This window comes from Homalodisca vitripennis, chromosome 2, assembly GCF_021130785.1.
Source record: "Homalodisca vitripennis isolate AUS2020 chromosome 2, UT_GWSS_2.1, whole genome shotgun sequence".
NCBI lineage: Eukaryota > Metazoa > Arthropoda > Insecta > Hemiptera > Cicadellidae > Homalodisca > Homalodisca vitripennis.
In genome coordinates, this window is record NC_060208.1 from 35538486 (window position 1) to 35557355 (window position 18870).

Below are 18870 nucleotides of genomic sequence, written 5' to 3' on the forward strand. Positions count from 1 at the left end.
ATTTGATAAATCCAAGGTCATCGGCAAGTCCACTGCTAGGCAGGCGGTTTATTAAATCTGAAAAAAACCGGGATAACACGGTTTGCAGAAGAATAGAGTTGGAAAAATAACGCTGTGGAATATTAAATTCAAAACTTAACAAGATTGGAGTATATAAATTAAATTGCAATGATTTTCAAAACCAATTTATTGGACAAGCCGGCCGGTCCTTCAAAATTAGATTTAATGAACATATAAAAGCATTGAAGACATCATCAAATTAAAAATATTGTGAACATTTAAATGAAACCGGCCATACATACACAAACATCGATAACAATCTTAACATTTTACACACACATGCAAAAAGTCACCTATTATCAACTTTAGAACATTTTAAAAATTTACAAAAGTGCCAAAATTAATCCTAATGTATTATTAAATGACAAAGATTTTCAAACAAAAAAAAATCTATTATTCGATAGACTTTTTAAACAATATAAATTGATTACAAAAAAATTAAATATTAATTTATCCACCAAGGTAGTTAAAAACATACGACAATTTGGTTTCAATTATTGATTTACTACATTATCTTAACGTACAAGTACCTGAATATGAATTCATCGAATTCGAAATGTACATTTTACACAATAAAATCGATAAAAAAGTGTCAAAAGATGTATTATTGTATATTATAGAGAATAATCTTATAATCACTTCTTATACCTAATATTATAATATTCCAATCGTTATATTTGATTGATTTTTGTTTTATTTCAATTTTTCTTCCATATTAGGTATTAGTATTTAAGAATACTACACATAATACTCTTAAGGAGTATTATGATACTCACCTCTCCGCTATCTTTGAGCTGACGCATCATAGCACTCACGGCAGAGAACCCGCTGCCTCCTGCAACAAAGGTACTTGTTAGCGTACGTCATTTGCTAGGATACAAATACAGATTTTAGAATACTTGAAAACATACGTGAGACTTAAATTTTAGCCTTATAATTGGGAAAAATATTTAGGGTCGATTATATTGATGCTCAACCTTTGACTTTCCAAAGAGAAGACAACATATCCATAAGTGACGCAGAAACATACTGGTCAGTGATTAGTTTATAGTACAAACACTTTTTAGAGTTCCGAATTCTTCTTGAATTTTCAAGTATACGTCCTCATTTTGATCAATTTAATTACAAAGATTATGTTAACAATACAGTTATTATTGTCGAGTGTTAACTCAATAAAGTTATATTATGTAATAGTGTTGTGTCATTCTAATAATATTATAAATGCGAAAGTGTCTTTTTTGTTTTGCTTTCACGCGTGAACTATTCGACCGATTGTACAGACATTTTTACGGTCCCTAGTATGAATATAGGCCTATTCTTATTTCGAAAATCACTCCGGACCACGCCCTACTGGTCTTTAGAGTAGAGAAACATCCCATCTTGGTCTCTAAAGTTCTGAAATATTAATTGAAAGAGCCTGTTAAATTTAATCACCTGTTTTATGTAAAGATTGTATTATGACAAAACGATCATATGTTTAAGTAATTTATTTTCAATTATAATTGTGTGTCAATTCATAGCCTTCAAAACATAAAATAAGGTCTAATGCAATGCAGAGGAATTGCGGACGAAACCGCGGGTAACTTCTAGTGTATTTATAACTACTATTAGTTATGTTCTTTGCCATTAATTTCAATATAAATTTCAAGACCCTGAGTTATCTTATGGTTATCAGATTGTGCAATGTACTTTAGTGACACTCCATAGTCAATAATCTCAATCAAAGCACCTTAGCGGGATTCTTATTTTCGAAGGTTTTAAGTGTATTCGATTTAAACTTTCAGAGAACACGATACTTTCCAAGAGAACATTCGATCTCCTTGTTTTCTTCAATAGACCAAACTTTGCGGAACGCAATTAAGATGGCGGAAGCGTTCAAGAAACGGAGACAGCACGATTTTCTGAACCATCAACCGTCGCGAAGGGATACGAAACCTATTGACCCAGATAGGCCGGACGAGGGCCCATTGTCGGTAATAGCCCGGTAAAGTTCAGCAGGCCGAATCACACAAGTGAACGGGTTACCGTGGCGTCGATCTCGGCCACGATGTCATCCTCCGAGGAGCATTACTGCGGCAGATGAAGACATTTTGGCCACTACCGGACCGGACAATCCGAGTAACTGTACATCGTCCATCTTCCCGCAGGTCGGTCATCTGCTCCCTTTCTCTCTTCCCACAACGGTGTCACAGCCGCAACAAAATATACACATGCGATATTCTCGGGAAATATTGTGTTTCTGGGAGACACTACGATACCGTTGTCTGGTAGGACGAGGTTACCTTGTAACCTATTTGAGGATATTGAGTTATCGTGAACGATCGGTGGTCGTCTGTGTGCCTTCTCACAGGTCACGATCGTCTTGTCTTCGTCTTGTTTTGTTTTTGTGAATGTCACCTAATGACGAGTTTTTATCATCTATAAAATCACACATGGAAATATGTGTCTTTTCTTATAGTTCACGATGGCTGATTTGGTCCCCGAACAGAAAAGCCTATCTATAAAAATGCTAATCAATGACTCAAAGTGGTAATCTTAATATAATTATGACATAAGCCAAACATAAAGTTTCTTCAGCCATTGGCGTCGACAAAGAGCATGAATCCTCCGGATGTTTTTGTTCCAATCATTGGATTGTAGGTTTATACATAAATAGGTGTGTATGTATATGTGTAATATGTTCACATAACTGTTTTTGTGTGGGCCGGTTTTAATACCTTATACTACTTGACACTATATATGTGTTACTCACAGTGTACACGAGTCTCTGGCACTGGAAGGGTTAATTTTAATAATCCACAGTAGTTGCTGAACCTGTTTTGTTTTTGCATTTTATACGAGTATTTGATCTTCGTAAATGGCATTATTAGCTTAAACTTGACTCATGGAACTGAATTTTGACGTAAGGTAAGGACCGGTTTTTGTTCATAGCTAGTTTTCATTGTACACGTTTTCCAAATCGTCCAATTCTTATCGTCTAGTGATCAATAATCCAGTCATTCATCATTGTATAGTACATTCTAGTATGATACAATACATCGTGCACTATAAAAATCATCTGATTCTTTTCGTTCATAGAAACCCATTGATATTATACTTCTTGCACGTGTTTTCCATTTGCCTTTTTGTCTTCTGCTTTTCAAAATTTTCTTTTACATTCTTTAATTTACCTAGAATGTTACTGTGAGCCATTTTACAGGTCATACCAAATCCAGAGTTCATAACCAAAGAAGTACAATCATACTAATATGGTTCCTGCTAAAACTAAGTCTGATTTTTTAAATATTAATTAGCAAATCTTAACGTAGTTTAACGTGCGTCTACCTCATACCATTTTAAAATCTACACGTATCAATCTGTGTATACATATTCTAGCAGTAACTAATAAACCGTCGAAATGCCGAAGAAATTGCTTTAATCCACCAGTACATTTTAACCAAAGTTGATTTGCGAGTGTTTCTCTGATTAGGATTTAAATCTTGAAAGGTTTATCTATCCCAGTATTTTGGTACATCTTTAACACGGAGATGAATTACTTGCTAGAAACCGCCAAAAAGAGAGAGCATGTTATCTTACAATATATCTAATCAGTCAGCTAAAGATCAGATTGCGGCCAACTGTCGAGACTACAGAGCTGACCAATGGGCGATCAGGATATTACACGTACATTCTCGGTACCCTGAAATATCTTTTGATTTTCGACGTTTGGTCAGGATAATACACGTACATTTTTGGTACCCTGAAATATCTTTTGATTTTCAACGTTCGGTCAGGCTATCACACGTACATTTTCGGTACCCTGAAATATCTTTTGATTTTCGACATTTGGTCAGGATAATACATGTACATTTTCGGTACCCTGAAATATCTTTTGATTTTCGACGTTTGGTCAGGATAATACACGTACATTTTTGGTACCCTGAAATATCTTTTGGTTTTTAACGTTCGATCAGGCTATTCACACGTACATTTTCGGTACCCTGAAATATCTTTTGATTTTCGACGTTTGGTCAGGATAATACATGTACATTTTCGGTACCCTGAAATATCTTTTGATTTTCGACATTTGGTCAGGATAATACATGTACATTTTCGGTACCCTGATATATCTTTTGATTTTCGACGTTTGGTCAGGATAATACACGTACATTTTCGGTACCCTGAAATATCTTTTGATTTTCAAAGTTCGGTCAGGCTATCACACGTACATTTTCGGTACCCTGAAATATCTTTTGATTTTCAACGTTTGGTCATGATATTGCACGTACATTTTCGGTACCCTGAAATATCTTTTGATTTTCTACGTTTAGCCTTACAGAAACCATCGAAGGAACAGGTATTCTCAAGATTAATTGCTGTGATTTTCACTTCATTTCTTGTTCGAGCTACAGCCTTACATGTCGGTTGCACATAAAGTTGAAATCCGTGATTATTTTTACTTTGTTTTTCATTAAATAATTTCTAATATAATATAATAATCACTATCACGCACCAGAAATAATCAAAATCTATTGAAACGAAATTAAATTCTTGCACGTATTTAGCTTTCGAGTTTTCAGTTTGAAAACGATTATTTGTTTATACGTGTGCTTAATCATTTTTAATTAATTGTATGTTATTCGTACACATTTTCGTCCCATCATATTTAAATTAGCTTTTGTAACCCACATTATTATTCGCCATGGCTTAAGCTGGAAATTTTACGATTTCCAATGAGTTTAAATTGAAAACGAATGTCATCAGAAATATTGAACTTTGTCTGACAATTTTCTCCATTTACACGAGAAGTAAGGGCAACTTACTAACTGTACACAAGTTATTATAATTTAAGCACAATAGTAAAGGTTAATGGAAACTAAAACAGCAACCGACTTCCAAGTAGGCTAAATTAGCTGCATCTACATAAGGTTTGTCTGCTATAAGCAGTACTTCACGATAATGCAATTGTGTTTTTATCTCACACATTAATGATTACGTGATATTTGTTCTGTTATTGCATTCTACAATATACAGTAAAAATACTGGACGTGTGGGCCAATTACCAATACAGATCATTAAAGCGTTATTGCTCCTTTTTTAAACTCGCGTAGCATCACAACGTCATGTTACGTAATGAACCATCAACGTTATGGGCACTTAATTTTTAAGGGCTTTTATCAAGTTAATGACTTTGCTTTTAAAAGACCGACGAGTATGCAAAAACTCACGCCACACAAATATTGTACTGTTTAAATATTTGGAATATTGATATCAAATTCAAATTCCGAGAAGATGATTTCATTATATATTGTAGACGAGTTTTTTAATTTAATAATGTTATAATAAATATAAAGTTATTATTACTCAAACAATTACAATTACAACTATAGACTTTATAATTGAATTTCTTTGTGTTACTCGTTAGTGTATTCAGTACTCGACCAAGGTTAAGGTTGATGTTAAATTATATATATAAAGAATGGATATCTCTTTAAAAACATTTCTGGTAGGAACTACAAAATGGCTGGATAAATATATATCAGCTCTGACTCGTACATCTTGAAAGAAAGCACATACAGGGTTAAACATATATGCTCGAATAGATGTAACGCGTTTGAAACCAATACCGTACCAGTTACAAAAATAGTAACTCCGTTACTTGATACTGAACTACTTGTAACAAAGAATAGCCTGAAAAGTGTAGACGTATACAAAATTCGCTATCAAAACTTACTATAACACACTATTATGAATAACGTGACTATACGTATAAAAATTATAGTAAGTATTTCCACTGTCCCCACAAATGACCGTGGGACGCTTAAACGTCCCTACTTTGAGGGTCAGACCCGTTATATATTCAATAATAATACGTATACCGTATAATATATTTATTTTATATTTTCACTTCAGTTAATGTAAAAATTCAAGCCTCAACGGACGTTTAGAAGTTAATCATCTTGACAAAATTCAATTTTGATTTAAGCTGCCAAGACTTTCATGCAGAGTTGCGATCATCGTCAATCTAGTTAAATAAATAGGTTGAAAAATATCAAACACTGAGATTTAAATAGACTTCAGTATCTATTTCAAGTTTCAGCTAGGCCATTTTACATTGTAAAATAAAACATTTGCAAACTATTTATTTGATGTGTACTTATGTTATTCTTGTAAACCTCACTATTACACAACTCCCCCTACCCAAATGCTTATTTAGGAAAGAGTCCCGTTTTGGAGTGAGAAATATCTGGTCACGGTAGTTATGGAATTCCCAGGGAAAGCATAGTAGACAAGTTAAAAAGGTCAAATTCGGGTACTAGATTTTTCTTGTTGTACAATAATTCCCAATTGTTCCCATTACAACAGAGGGTAGACTTTAATAAGTGACCTACACTCGTTATTTTGTTGTTTTTATCGAATGGTTCGATGTTTTTATCCGAAGAAATAATTCGATATTACAATTTACTTAACTTAGCATATGATTTCAACTTATTAGTTATAGTAATTGTAATTGTAAACAATAAACAACAAGAAGAAACTAATATTTTGAGAATTAGAAAATGGCGATGAATATGAGGAATATATGTGAGATATTTCTCACAAGTGACGAGATTTGTTTTAGCTTCAACATGTGGGGTTGACTCCTGGTAACACATGGGGAGAATTCTATTTGTTTCCTCCATTTTACAAAAGCGGTTACTCATTAATATCAATCAAGGCAGGTTATAATTATTGTAAGGTTTCTTTGATATCAAACTCTAGGCCATACTTGCTTTTGTTGTTTTGTAATATTAGTGTTAAACTTATGTTTTTAAAGCTGTAATGTACGAGATTCTTCTTATTACGGTAATTTATTATAACTCTTACTGTTTTTTACATATCGGAGTTGGATAATATATCGAATTATCAGATAAAAACAACCGGATAACGAGTGTAGGCCGCTTATTAAAGACTCCCCAAAACAGATATTTTAGGATGTATATATCTGTTTTCGTACATGTACAAGGGTGTCTAGGCTTTTTGTCGTTTAATTGAATTATGAATTCAGCACTTCTATGAGAGGAAATGAAGATTTCATCAAGAGATGGTCTAGGTTTATGTGGTTTTTGTGTGACATCTCCATTATACCAAGAATTAATAGCTGTTGGATGTTTATGTGTTCATTCACCCCGTCTAACTAACAATGTACTTCGTTCAACGCTGATGGCAGTTTTTACACTGAAGCTATTAAACTAATTGTAGGGGACCGCGCATACCTGGAGACTCGTTTAAATGGTCGCACGAAACGAGAAAAAGTCTTACTGAGCAACAGAACCCATCGCTATGTGACGTCCAGACCTAGTACTACCACTGATGGGACCTGGTGGAACATTAGTGAATTCTGATCTGACCATATCAATCACAGACATGTGTCAGTATTGGAATTGTTTTTTGTAATAATTATCTTTACTTTACCTAAGCGAACGTGACTCGGGAATATTTATTATACCAATTTTATTCTTGTATTTGCTTTTACCAGGTGGTTTTTCTGTTCTTACATATAACTTAGCAGTATGTCAGGAGATGTATATTAAAATCCTAGACTAAATCCAGTATGTATGTCTGTATTGACACAAAAGCATACATTTACACTACTCGAAATGTGTTAGTACAATTCAAAAATAGCTAGCTTCATTTGATTCAAGCGTGTTCCTTTAACAAATGGTTAAAATGTCCAAATTTAAATTATTTCTGCGTGCGCCATAAAACATAAAATACTATTAACATTAACATAACATTTTATGTACTCTTCAATAATTATTTTAATGTATTCTGACTATCATTTTCTTCAATATTCAAGTTTAAAGTCACTCAAACACTAATTAACTGTTGTGAAATTATAAAACTTGCAATTTAAATTAAATGTTTTGGTTTAGTTAATTTTTATCTTAATATTGAATGTAAATGTCGTAGCGTTGTTATTGTAGGATAAGAATATATATATATATATGTATACATATATATATATATATATGTGTATATATATATATATATATATATATATATATATATATATATATATATATATATAGGCATGAGAATATCTCTTCACAATGGTCCAGTTACATTCAGGTCAGATTTTGAGGGTAATGACGTGTTGTAAAGTTGTATAGTTACGAAAAAGTTGTTGGAGAGATGAATTTTAGCAAATAAACATGGATAAATGATACCAAGACCAGAGTTAAGACTAGAATCTCCGTGGTTTCCACACCAAGTAGGCATGAAGAGCTCCCTTAGTTTTAATTGATTAGATATTAATGAATGAACGACACTTTCTCAAAACCAGTCGACCGTAGATAGTAACAAGGCTAAAATTAATTCCGTACCATCACCCTCATCCTCCATCATTGTTTCTCAACCCCTATATAAATATGTTGACATGTTATGTTGGTAATTGATTGTTCAAAATTTGGAAACGAACCGAACTCCAATCGTGTAGACCCCCATATGTACGTAACCGTGTGATGTAACAAAGACATTCCCTACTACTTAAACGGAAGTTTGCAAAAACAATAATTACACCACTTACATCAGCCCATGCACGGACCGTGTGTGGCTGCGCCGCGCTCGGTGTGATGTGGGTAATTACGATGATCTACTGCGCATGTCACTTGCCAGCGCGTGCGCGTTTGTGTACGTGCGTGTCGGTACGTCTGTGTGCGCAGACGCTGGTGTCACGTTTATTTGACAATGTTAAATAATACGAAACACCCTCACGTATTAAATGTGTCGATGAACTGTCAAGAAGAGCTGATGAAAACATATTTAAGTGTTGTACAACATATAAATGTCGTGATGCGTCACATTCTACTAAGCTAAGATATATTTTAGTAACAAATTTAGTGTATGTTGTCAAATTTTAATTCCAATAACTGATAATATCACTACAATCAATTTTGATGCAGTTTGCTTAAGATTGTATAACAAGTACCAATAATTCATAAAATGAATCTATCAAAGTAAGTTACGTCTGATCTTAAAGTTTCCTTTCCTGATTATATTTTGACGAAATTCAAAATATTATTGAAAGTGTAGTGCCATTTTATGAGAATGAACGCTTCATAGAATTTAGCACTTCGTTTCAAACATCTGTAAATGATTATATAAAATATGAATATTTAATATTTATCTCAAAATATCTGTTGTGATATTCAGCCATGCCATTAAGTTATAAAGCAAATTATTGTTATTCATATGAGAGAACAAAAAAAAGATTCTTAAAACGAAACTGATTATCGAACTATATGTCTATTACTGTTTCTGCATAGAGCCATGACTGCTAATCAGAATATTTGTGCTTAAATCTGTGCTTTCGTAAATTCCTATATTGAGTTATATGGTCTGTTGATTGATTATACACGTCTGTTACTTTCTTAAACATTTTTTATTGTATTTTAGATTTAAGAACAAAAAAGATTCTTAAAAGATGAAATTGACGATCGAACTATATATGTCTATTACTGTTTCTGCATAGGGCCAGGACTGCTAATCTCAGAATATTTGTGCTTAAATCTGTGCTTTCGTGAATTCCTATATTGAGTTATATTGTCTATTGTTGATTGATTATACACGTCTATTACCTTCTTAAACATTTTTAAGTGTATTTTAGGTGTTCAAAAAACACCGAGGAAATTGAATTGTGTGAATGAGATATACCGTATGACGATTGCACACATAAATGATGTTTTCGACACACATAACTCGATATACGTACCAGGTGTATGAATTTCAACACATTTAATTGACATTCAAAGCTTAGGACTAATTATGGGAGTATAATTACCCCAATGCTTCTATAAATTTAGTAAAGTTTAAAAACTTGTTCGTTAATTTCTAAAAGAAGTGTCCATTATGACTCTAAAGAGTGTAATAAAGTTGTAAAAATCCACCAGTAACATTCATTTACATATGTGAAGCATTTTTGTATTTAATTTTATACTAAGTTTACAACTATGTGTTGTACTAATAATATAAATAATTTGATTTATACAAGGGGTTTGAAATGTATTATTGTAAAAAGTATACTATTACATATTGTAATATTTGTTCTAAAACAATTTAATTATGTGGTCTATCATTATAACTTTCAGATGGGTATTGAGATTTTTATTTTGGAAGATAGACTTAAGTGAGATCTTGTTTAAATGAGCGATGGGTGGGAGACAACTTTATGATTGTTATCTTTTTATGTTGTTGTTGTACGTGAAATTGCTTTTAGACACTATATCTCATACATTGATTAAGATTTTATGACATATCTATGTGAAAGGGTCGTACAAGACTCTTCAGGGGCTGTACGGGATCTGGCAGTCCTTCTATCCCGGATATTGGAGCTGGGTGAGTTAAATTGTATCATTCTATCATTCTTATTTTTATTCATTTCTCCTCCTACTTATATCCTTCCTGATTATGTTGGTAATAGTTTTAGTATAAAGTGGCAATATACTAAATCTTATAAGATTATTAATAACTTGTTTTAAAATGTCCTTTGAAATAACCTATATTTTTATTTTCATTACATATAACTAAAAGTAACGGAGACAAGGAAGATGTATGTAATCATGTATACTAAAATTTATCTGCTGATGGACTATACTTGGATTTATAGGCGTCCATGCTTGGCTTTAAAGCCGTTAGTTAATAAATTTGGTTATACAGAACTTTTGTCTAAACCAGTTCTTATTTTTAATACTTTTGCTTTGGGGTTAATCACATAAATTACTGTTCACATATCATTCCGACCGAGAGACGAGCCGTTTTAACAAATCACCAAGCCTGTTTAAGGCTAAAGAAAATTCATCTCAAAAGCTTCCCATTATTCCACATTTAAACAGATTCTTCCACATTGGTCCCGTTTGTGGGATTTTTTTCTGTCCTCCTGTCCGTGTTGGAATTATTCATATTCCAGAACGATCTGAATGTGCACATAACAAAAATCTCTCTCATTATGTTAAGGCTGAGACATTGCGTCTACTTTAGTTTCCAATTACGTCTTTTAAAGGTTTTTTAATTCGCAGAAGACATAGATCCACACTAAGGAAACCCCAAGGTTCAAACAATTCTACGAAGATACTTTAACACGGTGCTGACAGAAAGTGTTAAGTAGCTCAGGTGTAAATTTTAACTGTGGGATGACAGATTTGCCGACATAATAACAATTACAATGGTACATATGATATTATTGTATCCATCAGACCAAAGTGAGCCAAACCACCTGCTGGCAATGAGTTGGGCAAACAAAATTCCAACCTCCAATCCCCAATGGCGCTGTGTAGCTGGTACGGTGGTTATCGCAAGATAAACAGATCAAGCAACGTCGAGCGTGGCTGCTGCTTGGGTGGGTACCGCTGAGTGATCCGATAGGATCCTTGCAACAGCCCGCCTGCCCGGTCATTGGTGCTGAATTGGAAGTTACCTCTAAGCTGATAGTCACCAGGTTAAGTGTTAGGGAGGGCCTCACTTCAATCTCCGCTCGATTTCAATCAAGGAGTATATGAGGTTTAAGACGATAACGTTTTCTTCGTCGACGGTTTAGCCTACTGTAATAAAGGGAGTTTATTGATGTTATCAAAATATTTTTTTAATTGACTTATACATTATTAGGGTTGTTAAATTAATGCTCTGTTTATAGACTTAATATTTTTAGTATGTAACGTATGTAAATGAACATTTACTTGGTACTTTGTAAGTATCATGAAATAACTCACCATTAATTTATTTCCATTTATCTCGCTTACCAGCCTCATTAGTCTGTATAATCTAATGTCCTAAACTGATTTAAACCTAAATTTTAAACTGACTAAATTTCAATTTCTGACATTAAAAGTGTTTCTTTAAACCTAGTTTACTTCTAAGATAATCATTTCTCGGCTTTCCGGGTCCGGAAGGAAGGCACTCAGGTACACAGGAGATAGCTACCATTGTTTCCATCTCTGTGCAAACCACCTGAGTGAATGTAAGTGGGGCTAAGTTGGTCTGTGGGTTTGTAGGTCGCGAGACCGGTTGTGCGCATGCGCACGGTTTATTTCCTCGGTGTACATACGAGTCCACTACGTCCAATGTCAGTACAATCTCGGGTAACCGAAGCCAAACCGGTTCCTCCGATGTTTCAGGTGCAAACGATGACCTCACCGGTGATATCTGGTGGTCAGAACCTCTTGAGAGTTGGCTCTGAATTGTTTCACTTCCGTATTTTGGAATTCCCGAGGATTGCCGAGGACTTTTCTTAAGTAAAATCTCAAGAGGACTTAAAATCAGTCTTATGCTAGACCTGTAGGTAGAGTGCCCGCACGCTAGCTCAGTGTCACACTCAAGGGCCACCGACATCCCAGTGAGGCGTTCCTTATTAACGCTATTTTAGTTTAAACGACCTTTCTTGAAAATTTAACGTTTTCATAAAAGCGTTGATTAACTTATTCGTCTACAACCCTCAAAAATACCAAACAGAATAGCAACACAGAATCTCAGCAAAAGGCAACTAATGTATTAATACAGATCAATGGATGGTCAATTTTGGTCAAGATGATCAATCCATGAAATTTGAGATGATGAAGCACTATTGATCAGAGAATTGCTGATGGCTCATCAGTTATACATATTTTTCATTTTTATTTAAATATTTGTTATTTAAAAGTAATGTACAACTTACTTTAGTTTAGTAATTACACCAATACATTTTTCTACACACTGTTACATTTTGATAATCATAACGTTACAATTGTGTAAACTGCCACAATGCCACCCAATTTTATTATAGTTTTCCTCAAGTACATCAACCGAAAAGGGGCAATTTGTTGTAAATTAGTATTCCTATTACAAGTGCATTTTGTTTGTGTAAAGCTATGATGTAAATTTGAATTTAGAGAGAAGACTTGTTACCTGATTTGTAAAAATGTAGTGCGCTATAAAGGTAGTAACTTGGATCAGTAAAAAAATACCGTAAATAAAAGCAGGGCTGGACTTTTGATAGCATTTTATAAAATGTTTATTTTTAAAGTTATTTTTTATTTTTAACCTTTCTGTAGGAGATACACTTCTAAAGCTATTAATAACACAAAAAGAACGCTACAAAACCATATATTGTTATCATTAAATTCGTAATCGCACTTTTTTTGTTCTGCGTGAATACAAAAAATATTGAAAACTAGCTGTTTCCCGCGGCTTCGCACGCGTCTCTTAAGCTTTGCCCGTATATTTCTTTGCCTTCAAATAGTGTTTGGATATTTTAATATACGTAACTACTGTGTGTTGTAATTGCAGTTTATAATGTGCAGGCGCTTTGATAACTTTTATATCTTGCAGTACAGCCTGGTGGTTAGTTACATCAATGGGCATTGCGTATAAACCTTCTACATAGAAAAATACAAATTTTCATAGTGATCGGTCCAATAGTTTCTGAGTCTATAAAGGACAAACACACAAACATTCATTTTTATATATTATGATTGCAGAAACAGTTTAAACAAAATTTGTCGTTTCTCTTAAGCTTACTCTATGCTTTAAAACTATAAGTGTAAAGAAATTTATTACACAATACAACAAAGAATTTTATATATGTTTAATTGAGGAATATAGAATTGAAGCTCAGCTACAAATTCTGTAACACGCGTATCAAAGATAGAACAGTAATCCTGTCCAATCAAGACCTAAGTTGCTACCCACTAGGTTCACTAGCAATTCTAATTCATCAGGGCCAATTTGGGATCGTTAATGGAACAGCAATATTATCTCATCAGGCACAATTGGGATTGGGGATGCACTAGCAACCATATCTAATCTGACTCAAGTTAGGGTGTAAGATACATCTGCAACCCAATCTAATCAGGCTGGATTTAGGATTAGGAATGCACCAGCAACCGTATTAATCAGGCTCAAGTTGGGGTTGGGAATATACCAACAACCATATCTAATCAGGCTCAAGTTGGGTTGGGTAGATACCAGTAATCATATCTAATCAGGCTCAAGTTGGGATTGGGAATGCACCAGCAACCATATCTAATCAGGCTCGATTTGGGTTGGGTAGACACAAGCAACGACATCTAATCAGGCTCAAGTTGGGATTGGGGATTCACCAGCATCCTAACCTTGTCAGGCTCGATGGGCCCAGATTTTTCGTTTAATTACGTATTTTAATAATACATATGATTAAATGAATGATATTCCTTAAAAACTAATTATTTGTCAGTCGTCAAATTTTTTAATTTGTAATTTAGGATTTTAGGTGCAGTAACTAGTAATCTATTTGAGTAAAGAAAATGTTGAACCCACTAAAACAGTTAAAAACATTTTATTACAAATCCTTAAGGAGAATTAGAAATTTTCATCCCTTTAAAATCAACAAAATAGTTAAAGATATATGTAATTTTGTACTAAACTATGTACAGTAGGTAGAAAGCTAAATTAATTCTAGCTAGTAATGACTCACATGACAGTGTATCAATCACTGTCTAACTAACTCAGTATTAACAAAACTTTCACATTTTATGTGATTTTTTGGTGGGTAATTACACGTCAAGCACATGTATTTTGAAACAAAGCTTACTTTCACTTCATCAGGGACGTCAATTCCTAAAATAAGTAATTATATTGCCAATAGTGTGACGGCGAAAGGATGGCAGGACACGAAATTAGCTACGCTGTCTCCGACTAGAGAGTAATGTAATGACATGGTTGTGCGAGGAGACATCGATGAATAATTTATGTGTATATTGACAAAATTACAAATTTCGACCAGTTTCTACAACAGTTGCTGTTTAAGATGACAAAGATTGGCTCAAAATAATGTCTGGATTAGATACAGTTATAATTCGATACGTACATAAGTTTTCGAGTTTTGTTTCAGTTTTGGATTTACTAAGTTTTCCAAATTAAAACAAGGTGTTTTATATCATTAGTTCAGGTTAAATGTGCGTTTCTGTTATTGAATTTGAGGGAACTACTTCTGTCATTATTAAGTGGGAATAGGTATTTGAAAGTTATCATATATGAAACTGATAGTCAATTCACATTTTGAAAGCCGGTGCTGGTAAAAAATCTTTTTAGTTATATTCATATTTGATTGAACTTTTTTTGTTCATGCAGATCTAAATGACAATACCATGTCGTACATTTTAAAAAATGTCTTTATTAAAGGGGATTTATGTACGCTGATAATTTGTAATAGTTACTGTATATTATTACGTTATTGAATACATCTCATAGAAACCTGTCTATTATTATTTGGGTACTAGTACCGCAAAACTAGCTGTTACCTAGTGTTACCTAGGCTTCGAATACTATTCTATTAAGAACAACAGATGCCGTCTAAGTATGTTTTAAAACACACCAAAGGTATATGGTAGTTTGATTGGTAAGTAATGATAATGGGAAGATATTCCAATCTCCGAAACCATGTTTGAATAATTGGATACTTAGTTTAAAGGGCAGTGTTTCAAAGTCCTGAAGTCGAAGAACGAAACAGAATTTTATATCCAGAAATGTTTTTAAAAATCCATAGGATTTGGTTGAGGATCTTCTAAGAATTATTACTATTTGCTATTATAAGTTATAATGGTAAAGTCAGAATCAATAGTTCTTTATTAATAAGTACTTAAGCAGTGTAATAGACTACTATTATAGTTTAGAAACTTAAATATCAATATTATATTAGTGTAATGAATAATCAACTAAAACCCTTTTGTAAATTATTCTATCGCCATACACGTGTTTCGGTATTCAGCCATAATCAGTACACATTAACCTCTAAGCAAATAATAAACAAATAAATATACACATGTGGACAATTTAAACGGGTGTTAAATTTAATTAATTAAAATAATCAACATGTGTATGGCAACAAAATAATGTTAAAAAGGTTTTAGTTGACTATTCATTATACTAATATAAAGATAACCCTGTAATGTGGAGTTAATAACATAATCAATATTAAAATATATTATTTCAGCAAGCTAGGTTTATACAAATTTTCAACTCGAGCATATTTAGTAATTTTTGCAAAATAAGAGCAGAAATATCAAAGTTATGTTAATAATTAAAATGATTCCCAAAAAGGACGTCTTTTCCCAGATCGCGTCGCGGGGTCACCCGGTTCGCAGTGCTTGTTTATAACTCTTTGTTTGCGTTTGTTCTTGGAAAATACATATAACCCCTCATAAATCTGATAAAATACAGTGTATACGTCCTTGCTTTCCAATCTGCTTCCTCGCCCTCAACCTACAAATAATGCAAATGTATACCTAAGAATCGTGTCTCCCATCACTGGACAACAAGATTACTACACTCGATAGTATCCTCGGACCTCATTAAGATAACTGTTTGTGTCTGGTGGCACATAACTTCACACCTGACACAACTCACTGGTGTTGCTTGTTACTTCAGTCTCGGAGACTTTGGCTGTACAATATTACTGGCCAGAGCTCTATTTCTTCTTCTTCAACCACTAAAAAACAATCCCCATTACAACGTCAAGGAGATCAATTGCTAGTACTCTGCATGCTCAAATCAACAGTTGTGTTCAAAGTTGGGTTTCAAAAAAGAGTTTTATTGCATGCATGGTATGAATTCGTCACTGCTACCATCTATAGTAAAAAGTATATGGTACTTTTTTACTGCTGTTAGCATTGTGTATTGCAATGCACTGTGTAATTTGTATTTTTTAAAGATTTTTTTTAAGTACAACCTTTAAGTTTGTCATCCCTGTGCATAAAAGTAATCACACAATGGATTTGAATAAGAGTTATTACTTTCAGTACTTTAAATATGAATATTTTCGGCATTTCTCGCCATTTTTCAGATCTCCAAGCATCTGATGAAATATTGTAAACACCAGTTTAGCTGAGCCCTGTATAGTAAGCTTGAAACGTAGATTGACAGACTAATTTATTCAAAACAAAGCTGAGCAAAATCTATACTCAAACGGTTTAGTAAGTTGAGAAGAAAAAAATCCTAACATCAAACTATGTATTCATCTATTCACATTTGCATTACTTGGAAGGATGCATGATATAAATTAATCCCGTATTCATATAGGTTTAATGTGTTAGTCGTTATCGGCATTTCTCAAATTTCTCATTGTGTTTCATTTAAAGGGAAATTTAATTATGTCTACATATATTCGTTATTAAAAATTTAAGACATCCTGATTACTACACATCGCTTATTAATTATTATATACCTACATTCCTATGTAGTGTACGTATATTGTATAAACTGCAGATATGTTCGTACTTTAAAATGATAGGGACAAATTTGATGTCTACCATTCAAACTGAAATACCATCTATAGTATTGAGTTTAACAAATGCACGATTGAAAAGAAGGGTAAATCGTTTAGAGATCTAAAGAAAAAGGACAACTTCCATGTTACAATTCCTCAGATAGTCGCCCTGCCATGGTCTGACCTTCATCCAACCTTTCTTTAAATCCTGTCTCTCCATTGCAGGCTAAGGACAACTGTGTACACTAACCTAGTTAATTAGGTTCTCGTAGACTGTCATACATCAAGGGAAATAGCTTTCATTTTAAATTCCAAAATAAAAGTGTGGATTTTGAATCGAGGTTAGTGTCAACACACGGAGTAAAAGGCGCTCGTTGATCTCACGAAGACCTTGATGTATATTTATTTGCAAAGACGATCAAAGACCATTTAGTCTAGATGAGAGCACTTTAACTTTCGTGCCCTCAATTACGCGTTCGACAAAATATCTTCGTGCATCCTTGGAAAGCGGATGAGGCACTATTATGTAAGAACCTTCATCATCGTTTTGAGAGTATCTGTTCTCGGTGCTTCAGTTTTTACCGGTTGCCCAAGCACGTATGACGACCTTGCGAAGATGACTTGACAACGATCCTCACGCCTTCTTCGAGATTCCACTCACGCTCTCGCCCCAGTTTGGGCACTCTCTGTGAAGTGAGCGGTTAAGCAAGGACAGTTGCCAAATTGGCCGGTATTCTTCTAGCATTTCGTCGTAACACTCATCAAACATGCAAATTAGGCGGAGTGTTTGCCTCTCCTTGTCATCGGAGAGTGATTATAGGTCGGTAGTTGCTATACACCGTACTACTGCCTTGTCTTGTTAATAGAATACCTCAGCAGTTGATCTAACGGATGCATTTGTATAATAAGTGAATCACTTATTCAACGTTCTTCACTCTAACAATGTATTCTGGAAGCGGAATATTTCCCACAACTTAAGTGAATTATCACTTCCCACACCTTTCCCAGACTGTGCCGTCCCATATAAATGAACTCCGGTAGCGAGTCTCCACGAATGATGATGACCTTGAGGGAAACAATGGAGGGCTCAAGGGAAGCACACGAGGTCCTTACCCGACCATCCAGGCGTGGCTTGGACGACATGCACAGAAACCACCGAGCAGGAAAACACACTAATAAGAGCACAAAATGTGTCCATACCGTCTTTCCACCATTACCTTTCCACCAGAGCTCGAGATTTTTATCGTGGCTTTATTTATAAAAGAAGGATAAATAAGTGATTGATGGAACTGGAGTAGGAGTCAGAGTCCTTGATTGTCTCCGTGTTCAGATTGCATGAGCTGATAAGAATAGGCATGTCCTTGTTCTGGTTACTGTTACTTTCCTGAATTACCATCTCAGTGCTTCTTTCCATTTTTTCGTAATGAGTTTTATTTATCTTTATACAATATACAAAAGTCTCCATGCAAACCCTTCATTGTTTATAAGTTAAAATATTAATTAATTTGTACTGGGTAATACATACTGCATATAATAATCAATTTTCCGTGTTTTAAAATTCTAAAACTTGGTTTAAT

At 33.9% G+C, this 18870-nt stretch overlaps 1 protein-coding gene across 2 annotated transcripts in view; it reads right to left on the bottom strand.

The window, feature by feature from the left end:
* The window catches only part of LOC124353797 (heparan sulfate 2-O-sulfotransferase pipe), a 120718-nt gene that overhangs the window by 27713 nt on the left and 74135 nt on the right, over positions 1–18870 (bottom strand). For both annotated transcript variants that reach the window (XM_046803796.1, XM_046803795.1), the window contains exon 3: positions 837–895. In XM_046803796.1, coding sequence (XP_046659752.1) covers positions 837–895 — 59 coding nt within the window. The remainder of the gene's footprint in view (positions 1–836; positions 896–18870) is intronic.